Source organism: Phaseolus vulgaris, chromosome 3, assembly GCF_051622355.1.
Source record: "Phaseolus vulgaris cultivar YP4 chromosome 3, ASM5162235v1, whole genome shotgun sequence".
In the NCBI taxonomy this organism is placed as follows: Eukaryota; Viridiplantae; Streptophyta; class Magnoliopsida; order Fabales; family Fabaceae; genus Phaseolus; species Phaseolus vulgaris.
Window position 1 is genome coordinate 34451779 of NC_143500.1, and position 20728 is coordinate 34472506.

The window sequence follows — 20728 nt, forward strand, 5'->3', positions numbered from 1 at the left end:
GATTACACAATTTTTCCTTTGTGCGGGTTTTGTTCAAATGATACATTATATTTGAGGAAACACAAACTTCAATTTTATCAAATCAAATGGTTCTTTTAACATACATTTGATTACTTTTTTTTATCGTTTTTAATATTTCATTTATTTTGTATTTTTTTTACATAAAAATATCTCAATTTAAAGTGTTTAATAAAACAGTAAACATATATGTTATACCCTTACCCAACTAAAATGAGAATGTGATAACACCGTCATACCCATTTATCATCTTTACATAAGAAATATAGATATATAGATGTGTGTGAAATAAGTATATTCAAATTAATATATATATATATATATATATAATTTCATTAAAATTTAGAATCAATTAGCTTTCTCAAATGAATAAATTACATTTCTTAGATTCAAAATTTACAATTTCTAATTCGGAGACCAAAATTAGTTTTAAAAACTTATTTTAATTTCTTAAAAATTATGTTAAAATCTTAAACATATTTTTTTAAGTTTAAAAATAAAATATTAATGGTTTAACATTTGAGGATTAAAATTAGATCGATGTTAAATTTTACATTAAAAACATAATTAAAAAGATTAGGATCTATTTTTCATAAAGTAAATTATTTTCTACTATACATAAATTTTAGATATAAAAAGTTACTTTAATTTTTTTTGTCATACTTATGAACAAGTTTAAACTTCTTTATACTTATATGTCAACTATGTAGAATTAAATTCATTTTTGGTTCTTATAATTTTTAAATATATAATTTTAATTTATATTAATTAAATATTTAATCCTTCAATTTACTAAAACATTTTCAATAAATAATTAGATGATATGTTATAAAAAAATAAATAAAGACAAATCTGTAATTAAAACTTTTGTAGGATTAAAATTGCATATAGAAAAGGTAAGTGGATTTTAATTAAGCCTTTGATGTATTATTCTTGGCAGATAGTAGGACGCGTGGCACAATAATTCTCTGCTACGTGTGACTTCAAACTATTCTTGTCCTCTTCAAATGAAGAAAACCCATCGATCACTCTTCTTTTAGTTCCTGCGTTTTCCAAACACACTGGTGGTGGTGGCGAAATGTATCGAACGGCGGCGAAGCGGTTGTTGAGCGGTGCAAGGTACTATTACAATGCCAACGTTGGCCTCCGATACCGACCTCCACAGAAGTTGATACTCTCTTCGCGCTTTTTCACATCACAGCCTCCAACGCTTCCCGATCCACACTCTACCCACCGTAGCATTCCCGTTGTCACAACCACCGAAACCCCTAACTCTTCAGATTCAGCTTCTTCCTCTTCGTCAACGGATGATGATGCCGCAAACCCTAAAGCCAACTACGAGGACCTACAAGCTCGCGTGCTTCAGGCCTCGCTCCCTTACGTCGTTCGTCTATTTATCCTTTTCCTCTTCTCTTCAATTCCATTGTCGTTCTACTATATTTTTGATAATTCAGTTTTCTGAAATTACTATCCACGTGTTTGTTTCTTATTGTGTATATGAATTCTACGGTTTCTTGGGATTATAGCGATAAGTAATTGTGATTCTGAATTTGTGGCTTTTCAGATAAAGTTGGGATGGACGGAAGCAGCGCTAATTTCCGGAGCAAGGGATGTTGGCCTTTCTCCTTCTATCGTTGGATCTTTGCCCAGGAAGGAAGCTGCACTGGTCGAGGTGCATTTGCCTCTATTTTATTCTTATCACATCTCACTCATTTTCATTTTCCTTTTAACTGTGATGTTTATCATAGTTTTTCTCTCTTTAGTGATGATTGGTATTTACTGATTATTAGATTTGGATTAGAGTAGTACAGTGGTGATATCCTGTTTGATTGTTGTGACTATTTTGAACAGTCATTTCCTGTGATGATTGAGTTGGAGGTGTTTGTTAAACCTTCATCACTCATTGATGTCTTTCTATGTTTAAAAGAGGACTACAGCTGCTTTTGCTCGTGTTATTCTATGTCAGGCAGAATGCAGGATGGTACTCTCTGTCTGTTGCTTCATAACGTTCCATGTTATTATGATGGAATTGTTCACAATTTTTTCTGTACTCCAATCACATTTTGAGTTGATGTTATGCTGCTAGCCATCCTATCTAACACAATAGGAGAAAAGTGTTCCTCTCAAGAAAAAGGCAAGAACAACTTAAATGGCAGAAAAATTTAGGATTTGAGTTTTGTTGTCTCCTCACACCTAAGTGAGGGTCTCCAAAGTTTTAGAAAATAGTTAAAAAGCTCAAAATTCGTATATTTGTCTGTTAATATCCAAGTGATTCTATTTTACTGGCTTTCTGAGGTATAACGTATCAAAAAGCATAGGGAATGTTTCATAATCTGTTTAAAATAGTTGTATATACCGTGATTGTCAATAATGTAATAATGGAAGAAAATTGTTCTAGTTCTGTTTTTTGTATGAAATAAGTGGCTCATAATATTCTAAGTTAGATATCTCTTTTCCTCACTCACATTGTATACATGTTTGTGCACGTATTCTCACTGGCATCCTATCATTTTAAGACGTGACCATTGGGGAGCTACGATTTCAGTAGTTGTCGATCATGTTTATTAGTATTTTCTGGGTTGCTGTATTCAGTCATGAGTTTCCAATGGATGAATTGTCGTCAGCTTTCTTATTATTTTTTGTTTGCTTTATTCAGATAGTCTGACATGTTTATTATACTTGGTTTAATCAAGTATAATAAGTTTAATGGGTTGCCATTATTAGTTTATATGAACTGACCATTTTTTCTGCGGTTATAAAATATTTTTCAGTATTTCATGGATGACTGCTTACAAAGACTTGTCGAGAAAATTGACTCTGATGAGAGTTTAAAAAGTTTGACACCAAGTGACTTCATATCAAAGCTTATCAGATATCGTTTAGAAATGCAAGCTCCATATATATCAACATGGCCTCAAGCTCTTAGCATCCAGGTAACCTCTGTCCTTTTTCCCTGGTTAGAGGCTTCTGAAATGTACACCTGAAAGAGTTTCTGAGAAATATTTTCTTTACAGGCGCAACCTGCAAATGTTCCTACTAGTTTTAAGCAGAGAGCAGTTCTGGTGGATGAGATCTGGCATGCTGCTGGTGATACGGCCTCTGACATTGATTGGTATGCCAAGCGCACTATCCTTGGAGGAATATACTCGACTACTGAGATTTATATGCTGACAGATAACTCTCCTGGTTTGTTTTTCTTTCCTTCCCTTTTAAAAGACTCAAGCATTCTTATAATTTGCCAAAGTGGTTTTCTATAATATTTCATTTGTGAGTCAACTTCTGGTTCTATGATTGTAACAACCATTTGTTTTCTTGAATCAAACTGCCTGTTTGCTTCCATGACAATATATGAGGCTTAATTTGATAACGTAACTGTTAGAAAAAAAAAATTATAGTGCCGTCCCATTGATATATTCTTGGGGTAGTATCTGTACATTGAATGAATGCCATTTTGGGTCGAGTCGAGACCCTGCTGCTTATGGCTCGATGTGGTAAAACTGTGACTTGTGAGGAATTTTCTCAATTTTGGGTTTCGTTTTCTGGTAGATTTCCGTGATACGTGGGCTTTCTTGGATGCTCGAGTGAAAGATGCCTTTAATATAAAGAAAACCATTCAAGAGGTAATCCTTATGTTGTTAGAGTGATTGGTCCCTCAACTTTTTCAAATTCCTATTACTTCGAAATATCATGCTTGGTGAATTCCAGGATTCTCAGTCATCATAATTTTCAGGCACAGTCTTTGGCAGAAGCTGTCAGCGTCGGGCTGGGGAACTCCTTTCAAGGATTTGTCGGGAAAGTTTTCCAGAGATAAGTCACTGAGAAGATGTGCAAGTGGCATGCACTTGTGCCTTGGTTTATATGTTGCTTGTTTTCATCAAACAATGTTTCTGGGGCAATGACTCTCACTTGAAGGAGATACTATATTTACGCTACACTTACCACTTCAAAAAAAGATATCTTTCATGTACTTCAAATTTATATTCCGCCTTGGGCACTTCATTCAAGGCTTGAGTTCCAGGGTCGGACTGCCAAAGAGTTTTAGGCTTGTACATAATTCCATCATTTCATGATATAAAGAATCTCCTTTTCTCAGCCAAAGAACTTTGCTTATTCATCTGAATATTATTTAGAAAGTGTTTTGGCAGAGATAAAAAAAATTCATGTTCAATCATGAGTTCTGATTCTTGAGGCGATTAAATTTTGCTCGGTTGGGTGAGAATGTTCACATGTTCCCTGAATAGAAGATTTCCATATTTGGTATACACGAGGAAAAATTAAATTAGATTAATTTATGATTGTTTATGAAAATTTTATCAAAATTAATTGGATAATTTATATTTGTGTATATTTCGAAAAATATATTATATTATTTATTTATTTAGTTACAAGATATATTAAATAATTTTAAATTAATATAAAATTTGTAATGGTTTATGTGATAGAAACTTTTAATATAATAATAATTTTAAAAAAAAATAATATAAAATTTTGTAATAATTTGTGATAGAAATTTTTAACTTAATAAGTTTTAAAACTATAATCTAATGGAAAATATTAAATGATATAATATATATATATATATTAAAGTTATATTTTTTGGAAAATAACTCCATTATATTAACTTATGTAAAATCCTATATTAATATTTGATTTATCATATGAGGAACTTTCCGTATAAGAAGCAAAGGGATTTAAAAGGTTCAATCTTTAATGATGGAGAAGTTTAAAAGTTCAACATGTTTGTTAATTTGTATGTTACTATTTTTAATCAATTATTTTATGTTTTATTTATATACAGTCCACAATGGATATTGTAGATGACAAATCATGCAAATTCCTTTTTAAGCATAGAAGCCAACTACATGGTTTCTTTGGGACCATCTTTTTGTTTTTATTTATTTGCTTTTGATTTTAGATTTTGAGGGCAATCCTCCGCAAAAAGTTAGGTTCACAAGGCTCAAGTTCAGCAATTGCTGCAAAGAAGTACCTGGAAAAAGTATATGCTTAAAAAGTTTGACAACGATATAGAAGAGCTTATTTCTGATGCAGAGAATGGAAGAAAGCGGAACACTTGGAACAGGGCAGATTCTCAGTGTAAGTATCAATGGATTTACTTTTATTTGAAGGTAATAGTCAAAAGAATTAATAAAAATATAGTTATCGAGAAACCATATAATGAATGTAATAGTAATGCGTTTAATTTTTTTTTAATCTGTATTCTAGTTCTGGGGAAACAAGTGTTTTCTATTTTTTCTTTTAAAATTCGAAGGTAATATGAACTACTACCCTTATTTGATCTAGTTTAATTATTTTTATTACATTCATCGACAAATTAAAGCTAAGAAAGTGAAACAAAATTAATCAACAACACAGTACAGTTAATTTGATTATCATCATATCTATTTTCTGGCTGCAGATACTGTTCTGGAGATATAAATGTCTGAATTTGTGAACAATTTTGTCCCTGGAAGTTAATATTTCAAACAGCACAGAATGGCAAAAGGAATAATCCAATTTGCAAATTCTAACGCAATTGAGACTCAATTTGGAAAGTGAACGTAAGAGTGAGTACTAATTGCACAATCGGAAACAAAAGGGATTGAAAAGCAGAATAGTTGATAATTAGAAAAATAAACCGTTTCGAAATTATTCCCATGATTCATTATTATTGGATTCTGAAAAGCAGTAGAGAATACATATTAGCAGAGATGAAAAAGAGAAAGTGAGAAAGGTGCGGTGAGGGAGTTACTCGGGGAAGGTGAGAGCAGTGATGAGAGGCTCCAAATGGGGGAAGCGACCGAGGAGGTCAGAAGGTTTAGCGAGCTGGAAGTCCTGGTACTGAAACGCAGGTGCACAGGTGCATCCTACAAGAGAGTAGTTCCTCTCACAGTCTCTGGGAGGAGCAGAAGCGGTTTTGAAGACTCCGTCAGTGGAGAAGGTGAAATCGTTGGTGGGAAAAGAGCCAAACCAGACATTGGGAGGGACTGTGTACTGCGGGATCTGATTGCCACCGAGATCCGATCCAAGGCAAGTGAACTTCACACTCCCATCTTTCTCATTCAATTCCACAACCTGGAAAAGGTTAAAAACAATTGAATTAAAGTGAATTGAATTGGTATTAGGTTAAAGAGAGAGGCATGCGTACAGTGAGAGGGTCGCCGATGTAATGATGCCAGGTTTCGGCGCAGGGAATGCGATGGAGGCGAGAAAGGTTTCCGGAGGGAAGGAGAAAGTAGATGGAGGTGGAGACAGGGCGATCCACTTTGTATTCGGGGGGGAGCTGAGAGGTGGAAAGATGGACGGAGTGATCTCGGAATGTTTCCACGTAGAAGCCACCTTCTGGGTGAGGTTGCAGATTCAGCTTCTTCGCTATCTCTGATGCCGTCAAACTCATTATCCTTCCTCTGCAGGTTCTATCGATATTTCACAATATTTCAATTCTCACAATATTTCAAACACCTTCTCTGCACACACAGAACATTCTCATCTATACTATTATATTTCGAAACTTTGCTATGGCGTGCGTGGTAGGTGATTTTTAGTATGGCTAATCACTCAATTTCTCTTCCAAAGTTCTCATTTACATTATTTTAAGCAAAGAGGGTTGGTATCTTGAGAAACTTAGCACCAGATCTGAAGATAAAAATTATTAGTTTTTTAAAATAGAACAATTTTTAAATTATTCTGCTATCACATTATAGTTATGAATTAGTGTTTTTTCACACTGCAGTTCTTAAAGTAGTGTAAAAAATACCAATTTATAATTATGAAAATTGTTCTATCTCTTTAGGTGAAATGCAAATTTCATTATTATTTTTTTCAATTGTAATAATATGCTGGAGGAATATATCAGATTCTTTTGTTACAAAATTCTAAAATATAATTTCTTTTTTTCCTTTCTAATACAATATATAAAAAATAACCTTAGAATAAAAATGATATATTTTAAATGACATTTGAATACTTTATTATTAAAATAAACAAAAGTTATAAATAGAAAATTCAGTTATTCTAATTTCATTTTAAAGAATCATCGTTCCGAATCTTCTCTTTTCCTTTTCTCTCACTTCTTTTTAAAATTCTGACTATCTGGCTCGTCAATCGGAGTCTATCATTAGACTCCTGTTAGTAAATACTACAAGACTATCTGATCCGAATCAGTGAATACTACAAGACTATCCGATCTGAATTAGTGAATAGTACAAGACTAACCGATCCGAATCTCTGATAAAATAAGTTCATTTTTTCTCTTTTCCTTAAGTCAAATTTTGAGCTTGTTAGGTTTGTCTCTGTCTAGGCTTTTCATGTGACTCTTTTAGCTTTATGGTTAATCTGTGTTAGCTCAGGGTTCTAGTGATATAATTCCATTTTTTTATCAAGATTTTATGGTGCAAGTTAAGCCACCTTTAAGTTTTTGGTAGATTTGGAGCTCTTGTGAGCATATGTTCAAGTTCATATAAGAAAAACCAGTCTTATTCTTTTCAATAGAATTTCAGGTTAGAAGATTTGGATATGAGGTTGACATGGTTACCAGTTCCAATTTTGCTTGCAAGATTGTCTTTTTTAAGAGTAAAGTAATATATTGACTGATATGGTTAATTTTGGATATTATATATTGATTTTAAAGTGAATAAGTTATTGAAAATGTTTGTGATTGAGAATTGAAAGTGCGCCATTAAAACACGCAACGCAACAAGAAAAATCTATTTGGTTTCAAAACAAAAAAATGCAAAAACACAAAATCTATTTTATATATAATTTTTAATTAGAATATAAATGCATAAATCACATACTAACCTAAACAATGAAGTTGAAGGCAATGCAAAGCAACACCTGCCGTGCGCCAAGTTGTTCATTCTCATTCTCTTTTTATCAAAGTAACATTTTTGTTTGAGAAAAATGAAGAAAAGTGGAAAAATGAAGAATGAGAGAAGCTGGAAGCTGAAAGAATGGCAACTAAATATGACAAGAGATAAAATGGGAAAAATGAAGAATGAGACAAGCGGGAGAAAGCAAAAGTGGGAAAATTTTGAATTTTTTTCTTTTAATTTTAATTATAAAAAATAAATGTTATTATTAAAATAAACAATTACATTTAGCGACAAAAAAAAAATCGGTAGCTAAAAAATAGACGTATTTGGTGGCCTGATTCGGTGACAAATTTAAATAATTATATTTAGCAACCAAAAGAAAATCGGTGACTAAAAAATAAACATATTTGGAGGCTAATTCGGTGACAGAAAATAAACAATTATATTTAGCAACCGAAATAAAATCGATGGCTAAAAAATAAACATATTTGGTCGCTAATTCGGTCGCAAATATATCTTTCCCAATTTATTCAAAATAGCCACCACTTTAGTGACCGATGGTTTTGTCACTCTTATGTTCGGTCGCTGATTCGGTTGCAAAACTAACTAACATCATTAATAATTCATTTGGTCGCTATTTCGGTCGCAAATTTGACACTAAGAATATTCGGTGACTACTTTGGTCGCAAATTGTAACCACTTATTTTCGGTCGCTGAATTCGGTGACTAAATTGTTATTTTCTTGTAGTGTAAGTTTAAGAAATAAGATTTATATTTTCGGTCTTTGAATAAATTCAAAGTAGTTCTTAATATGGTTAATTGTGAATATAACTTAAGAGTTGTTTTCATTATGTTTAATTTGGAAAACTTATGAAATGATTGGTAGTAGTACAATACTTATTTACTTAATACAATGGTAATTGTTATCATTGAGTTGAGTAAAAGCATGCAAGTTAATGAAACGAAGAATTTTTATCTACTATGTCAAATTATTCGTTTTTAGATTGTTTTTAGATTGCTGAATATGTATATTTCACTTAACAAGATAAATCTCACTTAAGGGATCCATGGGTTGAGACAAATGATCTCAATCTTGGAACTCCTCACTCAAGTTAAGGGTATTTGGCACCCAAAAACAATTGAGTTAGAAAATTTTACTTGAACGAGGAGATCTTGAAAGTGATATTCTTGTATTATGAAATTTGTTTAACATTGTTTAAGTTATCTTTAAAAGTTTGTATAAGTTATGTTAAATTAATTATTGGTTGTACTGATACCTAATATTACAGGTGTGTGATCCGATAATTGTGTGTATGTGTTGCATGTGAGAGTTGAATACTAGTGGAGTGACCTATTTGTGTTTGTAGTATAGTTCATGTTATGAGATATGTTGATGAAACATTTAAATTTTACTAATAGCCAAAATTATATAAAAAGAATTAGGTGGTGAAAACTAATGAAGGTTTTTTTGGACCTATTTAGGGTAAAGAGTTGCAAACAAATTAATAGGTGTTTCAAAATTTACATTGACATATGTGGGCTATCAATTGGATCTAAGTTGTGTGATAATGTTATGGTCATGATATGTGTTAGTCATAAATGTTTGAATTTAATACAATATTCCACTAGTAACCGAGTCTTATAATTCTTTATATGAATTTGTTGATACCTTTGGTACACAACAAAGGAATGTGTATGATTATTTATTGAGAAAATTGTGTGAAACTTACATAATGTTTACTTGTGATTATATAATTTGTTTAATTTACACAAGGTTACCTATGTTTTGATACATCAGTAATGTTATTGTAGGAATGCAACCATCCAGTTTTCAAGAGTAGAGAATATTTTTGCAATATCATATTTTGAGAGTTTTATATATTATTCAACTCTAATTATGATTACATAGTCAAGATTGAAGTGTTTTTGGTTAAATAATTTGACCATATGAACATGGAGAGAACACAATGAATAGAACAAAAGAAGGCTTTTGAAGAGAGGAAGAGAGGAAGATAATAGGGAAAAAGAGATTGAAGAAGAAATTGAGAAAGATAACATGATTTGTAATTTTTAAAAAATGTGATGTGAAATACTTTATAAGCATTTAGAAAATTTTAGAAAATCCCAAAAGAAGAAAGAATCAATAGAAAAGATATTTCAACTCGTATAACTACCCATTATGAGGAAGTTATGAAAGTTCATCAACCTAATTAGAGATTGTTACTCTAATGGTTTGGATCATATAAGATTTCATATACTTGCAATTATTTATTTATTTTGTCTTTTTTTAACTTTTCTTTGGATGTTTCTTGAATTCTTTTCTCACCTGTAAATAGAAGGGTCACTTTCATGTATTAGACATAAAATTTTGAGAAGTAAATGTTCTTATTTTGGATAAGTAATATACTAAGTGATGATTTTATGTCTCGTGCTTATCTCAAATATGAATGACACATCATATTAGAATCAAAGTTTAAGATAGAAACATTCCTAATTATTTAGTAGAGTTTTGTAACTTGAAATAATCGATCATAACCAAGAGAAAAATCCATCTTGGATTTCCATAATTTAAAGTGAATTGTTTTCTAAAATAATTAAAATTGAAAAGAAAAATTAAAAGTTTAAAATAAACAAAAACTATTTCAGAATTATTTTGCAACAATATATTTATAGGTGTGATGAGCGGGGTTATTATTGATATACATGTTTTCCAAAAAAATATGTATTGATATAGTTGATCAAACTCAATTTAATCTTATCCAGAGTTAGGTTGAATTGAATTAAAAAATTATTATTTTAGGTTAGGTGATAATTTTTTCCAAACCTAACCCACCTTCTATATTTCTAACAAAATACTCAAGTCTTTATACTTACCTATTAATATTTTAATCTTTTATATATATATATATAAGTATTTTAAAAAATACATTTCAAAAAATTATAATTTTATAAGAGGTTTATTAATGAAGGTTAATATAACTTTTATTAAGCATTCAAGTAGAAGATGTTTTTCAAACCTCTGGTAAGTCTCCGCGGTTTTTTAATAAACCGCAACAAAATATTTTATTTTATTTACTTGTAGAAATTCATGTGCACTGTTATCTTCATCGTTCCCTACTCTCCAATTTGTCTCTTTTATACTCTTCTTCCTTCTTCAAAAAACTAGCCGCGATAGTGTTTCGTTTTGCCAAATCCAACTTGGTTGCTCGTGAGGATTTGCAAATCTTTTCAAAGGTAAATCATTTCTAACCTCAGGATTTTATCTCTCAACTAATATTTTTTCTACCTTTTTCTTTTGCCCTATTTAGCTTTTCAAAATTGATTTTCACTTTTCCTATTTCTCACGCCCTAAATCACTTCAATAGTTAAGTCTTAGTAAGTTGTTTGTTTTTCTGAACAAATTATGGTGCATTTTCGTTTTTCATTCACATTTCTACTCATAGATGCATTTCTGTTCTAGAACAATGGTGCGTTTCTGGTTCATAATAGTGGTGCGTTTTTGTTCCAGAACTACATTTTTTGTTCTGAAACTGTTGTAAAAACAGAGTATTGCAAAATAAAGTGCAGAAATAGAAATAGAGGATGCGCAGAAAAACCCTAACTCCTTCATAGTGCCGTTGGAGGAAATCTCGGAAGCATGGGTGAAGTGGAGACAGTTTCCAAGTTGAAAATCAAACGTTACCCTTTCAACCTTGGATCGTGGCCGCACGAATCGGAAGTTGGGCGCCTCCGCACTGTTGGATTTTTGAACGTTGTAGATCGTTACGAGAGGAGTGGGAGGTTGACTCCTTCCTTCACGCTGGCCTTCCCTCTTCTGCGGCGACAACCTTGAACCCACTAGGGTTTGAAGAGGCGCCACCCTTGGGGGTTCTCCATCTATAAATACCGTTTTCCCCTCTTCAGAAAACGCAACTCTCACTACTTCATCTTCTTCCTCCGCTCACCATCTTCTTCTTTCCCCAATTTCCACTTTTCACTTTCTCTCTCCTCTTTATTTTAATATTATAATATTTTTGGGTTCTATTTGGTATTACTCTTTTAAAGAGAAACTTGCTAGTTCTGATCCTCGGAAATTACCGGGAAGTTCCTGTTGTATCCTGGGGGACTTGCAATACATCGCGGATAAGTCCTTACGGACAGTGATTACTCACCCCTCGGGAAACTATTTTTTGTTCGTTTTAAAGCCTGAATATCTACAATCGTAAGGACTTATGGCTGAAAATCCGAACAACAACGACAACACTGCTCCAGAAACATCAAATGTTGTTTCCGCAACGCAAACCATTTTTGCGAAACCATTTCTGGACGTCTCCAAAATTGAAGTCTTCACCGGTCAGAACTTCCGACGTTGGCAAGAACGCGTGTCCACCCTATTGGACATGTACGGAGTTGCTCATGCACTTACAACTGCCAAACCTGACTCAACCACGACTGCGAAACAAGTTGACGACTGGATCCATGCGAATAAGGTATGCCGTCACACTTTACTCAGTGTGTTATCTAACGATCTGTTCGATGTTTATGCTTCTTATAAGAATGCGAAAGATATTTGGGATTCTCTTATCCTCAAATATACTGCCGAAGACATCGTCAAACAAAGGTTCGTAATTGCAAAATACTACCGCTGGGAGATGATCGAAGGCAAAGACATCAAAATCCAAATAAACGAATATCACAAGCTGATTGAAGATATCAAAACTGAAAGCATAAAATTGCCAGATGAATTCGTGTCCGAACTCTTGATCGAAAAGCTTCCGCAGTCTTGGACGGATTACAAACAACAACTGAAGCACAAACATAAACAGATGTCTCTATCAGATTTGATCACCCACATCATCATTGAAGACACAAACAGGAAGGAGTGCGCTGCTGCAAAGGCCAAAGCTTTGTCTGCCAAAGCAAACGTGATAGAAGACAAACCAGCTCCAAAAAGGTACGAGAAAAAATTTGATCACAAAAAGAAACCTAATAACAAATTTTCTCGTCCCAGTGGAACTAACCCCACTTTCAAGAAAAAAAGGAAATTGCTTTGTCTGTGGAAAGCCAGGCCATCATGCACCTCAGTGCAGACATAGGGCTAAAAACGACTATCCTCCTAAGGCAAATCTAGCCGATGGGGAAGATACTATTGTGGCAGTCGTTTCACAAGTAAACCTTGTGACAAATGTGAGCAAATGGGTGGTAGACTCTGGGGCTACCAGACACATCTGTGCAAACAAAAATGTGTTCACCTCCTACACAAGTGTGGGGGATGGAGAAGAACAAGTATATCTCGGTGACTCCAGGACAACTCCTGTCCTAGGAAAAGGAAAAGTTCTTCTGAAGCTCACATCTGGTAAAACTCTAGCTTTGAATGATGTGCTACATGTGCCATCAATTAGAGTTAATTTGGTCTCTATGGCATTACTAAGCAAAGTTGGGGTTAAAGTGTCATTTGAATCTGACAAGATTGTTATGACAAAAAACAATGTTTTTGTGGGAAAGGGATATTGTGATCAAGGCCTTTTTGTATTAAACATTTCTGAAATTATGAATGAATCTAAATCTTCTGCTTATATAGTTGACTCGTATGATATATGGCATGCTAGATTAGGACATGTGAATTCTTCGTATGTTATAAAATTGCAACGACTAAGATTAATCAACATGCATGACAAACAAAGTAGTAAATGTGATGTATGCGTAGAATCTAAAATAACGAAGAAAACATGTCACTCTGTAGAACGTCAAACTGAAATTCTTGGTTTAATTCATACCGACCTTGATGATTTAAAACAAACCATTTCTAGAGGTGGTAAAAATTATTTTGTAACCTTTATAGATGATTTTTCTAGATACACCAAAGTTTATTTAATTAAACATAAGGATGAAGCTTTTGACATGTTCTTAACTTATAAAGCGGAAGTAGAAAATCAACTTAATAAGAAAATTAAGAGAATTAGATCAGATAGAGGTGGTGAATATGTTTTATTTAATGACTATTGTGTAAAAGAAGGTATTATTCATGAAGTAACCCCACCATATTCACCTGAGTCTAATGGAGTAGCTGAAAGGAAAAATAGGACTCTTAAAGAAATGATGAATGCCATGCTTATTAGTTCTGATGCTCCTGATAATTTAATGGGTGAATCTCTGCTTACTGCGTGTTTTTTACAAAATAGGATACCACATAGGAAAACTGGTAAAACACCCTATGAGTTGTGGAAAGGTTATCAACCTAATTTGAAATACCTAAGAGTGTGGGGGAGTTTAGCTAAAGTGATGTTACCTGATCCTAAGAAAAGGAAAATAGGCTCTAAAACATCTGATTGTATGTTCTTAGGATATGCAGAACATAGTGCTGCCTATAGGTTTCTAGTTCTTAATAGTGATATAATTGAACGCAACACTATAGTAGAGACAAAAAATGCTGAGTTCTTTGAACACATCTTTCCTCTAAAGAGTAGTGGTACATCTGAACAACCTATAGATAGTGCTAATGATACCTTGAGTGAGGATGTTAGGAGAAGTAAAAGACAGAGAAAGGAAACATCTTTTGGAGATGACTTTTATACTTATCTAGTTGAGAATGATCCAATAAGTTTTGTAGAAGCTACTAGTGCTCCTGATGCTAAACATTGGGATAAGGCCATTAAAACTGAGCTTGAATCAATTAAGAAAAATAATACGTGGACCTTAGTAGATCTGCCTAAAGGAGCAAAACCTATTGGTTGTAAGTGGATCTTTAAGAAGAAGTACCATCCTGATGGATCCATAGAGAAATATAAGGCAAGATTAGTTGCTAAAGGGTTTACTCAAAAACATAACATAGATTACTTTGATACTTTTGCACCTGTTACTAGGATTTCCTCTATTCGTGTATTGCTAGCCTTAGCATCTATCCATAAGTTAGTAATTCACCAAATGGATGTTAAAACAGCTTTTCTGAATGGTGAATTAGAAAAGGAAAAAGTATGCAAACTTTTAAAATCTTTGTATGGTTTGAAACAAGCACCAAAACAATGGCATGAAAAACTTGATAATATTTTACTTTGTGAAGGTTTTTCTACCAATGATGCTGATAAATGTGTATATTCTAGATCTGAAAATGGTGAATATGTCATTATATGTTTGTATGTGGATGACATGCTAATTTTTGGTACATGCAATGATATAGTTTTTCAAACAAAATTGTTTCTTGGATCTAAGTTTGAGATGAAAGACATGGGTGAAGCAAGTGTGATTCTAGGAGTTAAAATCATAAGGAAGGGAGATAGTATATTACTATCCCAAGAAAAATACACTGAGAAACTTCTAAAGAAGTTTGGTTACTATGACTTTAAGTCAATGAGTACCCCTTATGATGCTAACTCTAAATTAAAGAAGAACAGAGGAGAATCTATTTTTCAAACTCAGTATGCCCTGATAATTGGGAGCTTATTGCATTTAATGAGCTTTTCTAGACCAGATATTGCTTATGCAGTAGGTAGATTGAGTAGATACACTCAATGTCCTAGTCAGGATCATTGGGAAGCACTTGCGAGACTCATGAAATACTTGAGAGGTACAATGGATTATGCCATTGAATATAGTGGATTTCCCGCTGTGCTAGAAGGGTACAGTGATGCTAACTGGATCTCTGATTCAGATGAGACAAAATCCACTAGTGGTTATGTATTTACACTTGGGGGTGGTGCAGTTACATGGAGATCGGCCAGGCAAACTATTATCGCAAGATCAACAATGGAATCTGAGTTTGTTGCTCTAGAAATGGCTGGTAGTGAAGCTGAGTGGTTGAAAAACTTCTTAGCAAACATTCCTTTAGGAATGAAACTAACCCCATCTGTATCAATGCATTGTGATTGCCAATCGGCAATAGCTATAGCTAAAAATAAAAGCTATAATGGAAAGAATAGACATATACAATTGAGACACAATTTGGTGAAACAGCTGTTAAAGAGTGGAACGATTTCTATTGACTATGTCAAGTCAGAACGGAATCTGGCAGATCCTCTGACAAAACCCCTAGGGAGAAAAATGATTTTAGAAACATCGAGGGGAATGGGACTTAAGCCACTTGCAAACAAACAAGTGATGGAAACCCAACCTTTGTGATTGGAGATCCCATGAATAAGGTTCATATGGGTAAAAACAAGTCACTTGTTAGTTCTGCTAGCACTAATATTGATTTTAATCAATTTTGTCCATTCCTATGGTGTGTGTGAAAGTGCTAGATACTGCATTATCGAGAGGATAAACTTTGTGGTTAAAATTCAGAAGTAAAAGAGTTTTAACGATTTACAAAGTTTTAATGATTTTCATATCCCTTATGGGTGGTGTGTGATTTGCAGCATACACTTGATGAAATCACCTATATGAGTGTCAAGTGGGGTCGCTTGCATGAGATCTTGGCAAGATCTCTATAGCACTCATGAATACCGGGCACGCGCATGGCCTATTAGCGCAACACAGCGATAACAGCAAGTAATGTGGGGGTGTATTGTGATTGATAAACCTCTAACACATACTAAGTGTCTTGGTTCATATAGCTTGCTATACCAACTACACTATGTGTTACGTTCATTAATCTAAGACTGGTTCATATAGCTTGCTATACCAGATCTGATGCATTACATCTTAGATGAACCCAATTTTTTTTTCTTCTTATCTCTATGTTTTATCTTTTGCAATATGTGGGGGATTGTTGTAAAAACAGAGTATTGCAAAATAAAGTGCAGAAACAGAAATAGAGGATGCGCAGAAAAACCCTAACTCCTTCATAGTGCCGTTGGAGGAAATCTCGGAAGCATGGGTGAAGTGGAGACAGTTTCCAAGTTGAAAATCAAACATTGCCCTTTCAACCTTGGATCGTGGCCGCATGAATCGGAAGTTGGGCGCCTCCGCACTGTTGGATTTTTGAACGTTGTAGATCGTTACGAGAGGAGTGGGAGGTTGACTCCTTCCTTCACGCTGGCCTTCCCTCTTCTGCGGCGACAACCTTGAACCCACTAGGGTTTGAAGAGGCGGCACCCTTGGGGGTTCTCCATCTATAAATACCGCTTTCCCCTCTTCAGAAAACGCAACTCTCACTACTTCATCTTCTTCCTCCGCTCACCATCTTCTTCTTTCCCCAATTTCCACTTTTCACTTTCTCTCTCCTCTTTATTTTAATATTATAATATTTTTGGGTTCTATTTGGTATTACTCTTTTAAAGAGAAACTTGCTAGTTCTGATCCTCGGAAATTACCGGGAAGTTCCTGTTGTATCCTGGGGGACTTGCAATACATCGCGGATAAGTCCTTACGGACAGTGATTACTCACGCCTTGGGAAACTATTTTTTGTTCGTTTTAAAGCCTGAATATCTACAGAAACTACAATACATTTCGCAAATTTGGTATCTCACGTCTCTCTCGTTTGTATCTTATGTAAATCTATTTGTGATTTTTCTCATATTTTGTTATTATACACAATATTGCTTACAACATATGGAAGTGGTCATTTGATGTCTAACGGGAATGAAAATGGAAAGAACCTAATGGAATGAACTTTAACCTAAGACATATGAGAGGAATGTTAGGTACGTTTTAAACTATTTTTAATATAACCATTGATAGTGGTGGTTTCACCAATCTTGCTTCTATCTTGTTCCCATTCCAAAAAAGGATTTTCGTCATCCACTTTTGTTAAATAGTTCTCCAACTGCTTTACATCATTTTTGGGTTTTTAATTCTTGTGAGAGTTCATGAGAAATGAACTAATTAGTACTTGTTCAGTACTTGAAATGCAGAATAGAGTAAACACGGCGCAACAATAAAAGAAAATAGAAAAGAAAAGAAGAAAGGAGAGAGAGACAAAGAGAGGAGGAAGATGTTTGCTTTCTGTTTGTTTTAACTTTACATTCTGTCTTATGTTTCTAAGACGTGCTGATATACTTGGTTTGATTCTCTGTTCACTCCACTCTCCCTTAAATTCATAGTTGTATTATTTTTTCTTGGTTAGTTTTCGTAAATACATTTATCAGCAAGAATACATGACATTTTGGTGCCATGTTCAGGGTCATAATTTTGAGGATCACGGTTGATGCATGTTTTTTACACCTTTTTTATTATTATCAGCTTTTGGAATTTTGAAAGTTTTGAAAGAATATATTCTACAATGGTTAATATTGTCGATTTATTAACTATTCAACTAATTGTTAAAATTATAAAAGGGAAATAATGAATAAAAAATGAGAAAAATACATTTCTTTTTAATTTTTCTATTTGTGATTGTTCTAGTTTGTTATTTGATCTTCAGGTCACTGGTCATATATCTTCTCTTGTGAAAAAGTTGAAGTTAGTTTTGGATGGGTGAGTGTGCAAGTTCTGAATTCTGAAAGTTCAAGTATTATCTCTCTCTTACATAACCCCTAAAGTAATAAACCCATGTAAGTATTGAGTATCAATTAGTCTAGTTGATGTATTTTAGTTAATTTCATATTTGAACGGTTTTATCAAAATTCCTTATATTTCCCATAATTAAGAACGAAATTTCAGTGTTTTCTTTCATTCAACTATACATGTTTAATTATCTTTTTATTTTCTCAATGCTAATGTACTGGCCAGACTTTAGACCTCGGCATCAGACGTGACATCGTACCTCGGTGGTCTGGCCGCGATAATGGGCCACGTAAGTGGACCCCAAAAATAATAATGAGTTATCATCCATATATAAGAAAGACCTAAATCACGGGAGAGTTCATGCATGTGGTGTGTATAGTACGCTCAGGTCTAGCACAAGTAAGTATTCCTTGGAGGCACTATTAAGGAAATAATAATTATAAAATTATATGCAAGTATTGTATGCAATATTTGACGATATTGTACCCAATTATATGCAATTAATTTAATAATTATAGAATCTCATGATTAGTATCCTACCTAATTAGATTGTAATTTGGGAGAGAGAAACTCCCTATATATTTCCTATACATGAGTGATGTAATATACACATAAGAGAATAAGAAACATCTTTTCTTCTTTACATCTTTTATCATTTTCTTATATGGTATCAGAGCACCGATCTTGGTGCCCTGACAGCCTCTCCATTTTTATCCCCTAAATAAAAAATCATGTCTGGCAAAGAAGGCACAAGTAACGAGTCCGATAGAAACCTCGTACAACACTTCAGTGCCGAACAAATTCAGCAATTAGCAAGGGCTATTTACTCGTTCAACAATAACGGTAAAAGTGACACGTTTGTTAGCTCTGCAGGTCTGCTTGCCCATAACTCCTCTCCTAATTCTGCTTTTACGAAACCATGGATTTTGGATAGCGGAGCAACCCATCACATTGCATCTGATTCACAATTTTTCACACACACTTCATCATCATTTATTTCAAATGTTAATCTGCCCACAGGCTCAACTGCGCCCATCTCATCTACAGGCACAATTAAATTCAATGACAAAATCACTCTCAAAGATGTTCTTTGTGTTCCTTCTTTTAATTTAAATCTCATGTCCATTAGTAAGATAACCAGTTCACTAAATTGTTGTGTCGTTTTTACTCCACATGGTTGCGTTTTACAGGACTTGGCTATGGGGAGGATGATTGGCTCGGGTAAACAACACGCAGGCTTATACTACATGTCCCCTCTTCCAAACCAAGCCCACGCATCTCAAATATCGACCGATCCTGATTTATGGCATAAGCGCCTTGGACATCCTTCTCCAGCGTGTCTACAACTTGTATCTTCCCTACTACCTATCCCTATCAGTAAAAATCTCATTCCCATTCATAATCATTGTAGTATTTGTCCCAAAGCTAAACAGACAAGGCTACCCTTTCCTTTAAGCACAATAAAATCTAATTTTCCATTTAATCTATTGCATTGTGACATTTGGGGGTCCTCATAAAACCCCAACTCATTTTGGAAAACGTTTTTTTCTCACTATAGTCGATGACTATACTAGATGTACTTGGCTATTTCTTATGAATCACAAATCTGAAACCCAACATCTCTTAGAGTCATTCATTACATTTGCACAAAATCAATTTTAGGCATCTATTAAAACCATCCGCGTTGACAACGGACTGGAATTTATTTCAATGTATGATTTTTTTCTCAAAAAAGGTATTGAATGTCAACGCACTTGCGTTTACACTCCTCAACAAAATGGGGTAGTAGAACGCAAACATAGACATGTTTTAAACACAGCACGAGCCCTCCTATTTCAGTCCAATTTACCATTAGAATTTTGGGGAGAATGCGTTTTAACCGCCACGTTTGCCATCACCTTTACTAAAAAATAAATCACCTTTTGAGCTACTATATAATCAACCACCTTCACTTTCTCACCTAAAAACTTTTGGTTGCCTCTGTTACGCAACTGTTGTTTCACCTAAGCAAAAATTTGATCCGCGTGCCCGACAATGCATCTTCATTGGTTATCCTCACAGTCAAAAAGCATACAAATTATTTGATATAGATGCAGGCACTTTTTTTACAAGTCGGGATGTCATCTTCCATGAAAGTGTTTTCCCATTCTGCCAACAGTCACAGACACAATCCTCACCTCCATTACAAGGTATTTTGCCCATTGACATTGACTTACCCACTCCTGTCCAACATTCACTCGATCAACCTTCTTCTCTTACTCATCACAATGCACCTGAACCTCCATCAAACCAACATTTTTCTCCTACTCGTCACAATACACCTGAACCTCCATCAAACCAACTCTCTTCTCCTACTCGTCACAATGCACCTGAACCTCCATCAAACCAACCTTCTTCTCCTACTCGTCATAATACACCTGAACCTCCAGTAAACCAACCTTCTTCTCCCATGCCAAGAAGTTTAGCACCCATTACCAAACCTTCTCCAACCGACCTTCCTGTTCGACGATCCAGTCGCACATCAACCCAACCTTCCTGG

At 34.1% G+C, this 20728-nt stretch overlaps 2 protein-coding genes and 1 long non-coding RNA gene across 3 annotated transcripts; 2 read left to right on the top strand and 1 right to left on the bottom strand.

The window, feature by feature from the left end:
* The first annotated feature begins 939 nt into the window (after nt 1-939).
* On the top strand, nt 940-4116 carry LOC137807156 (ubiquinone biosynthesis COQ9-like protein). The gene is made up of 6 exons (XM_068607637.2): nt 940-1402; nt 1583-1690; nt 2790-2951; nt 3033-3204; nt 3565-3638; nt 3749-4116. Exons 1-6 carry the CDS (start codon nt 1097-1099, stop codon nt 3827-3829), a joined length of 903 nt encoding a protein of 300 aa, XP_068463738.1. The 5' UTR covers nt 940-1096; the 3' UTR covers nt 3830-4116.
* Nucleotides 4117-4891: 775 nt separating this feature from the next.
* Nucleotides 4892-5971, top strand: LOC137807158 (uncharacterized). Its single transcript, XR_011080474.2, has 2 exons — nt 4892-5112; nt 5435-5971. It is a non-coding gene; the product is annotated as an uncharacterized LOC137807158 (long non-coding RNA).
* LOC137807157 (RmlC-like jelly roll fold protein) lies at nt 5618-6641 on the bottom strand. The gene is made up of 2 exons (XM_068607638.1): nt 6164-6641; nt 5618-6090 (listed from the first exon to the last, which is right to left on the bottom strand). The coding sequence occupies exons 1-2, from the start codon at nt 6410-6412 to the stop codon at nt 5764-5766; spliced, it is 576 nt and encodes a 191-aa protein (XP_068463739.1). The 5' UTR covers nt 6413-6641; the 3' UTR covers nt 5618-5763.
* Nucleotides 6642-20728: the final 14087 nt, after the last annotated feature.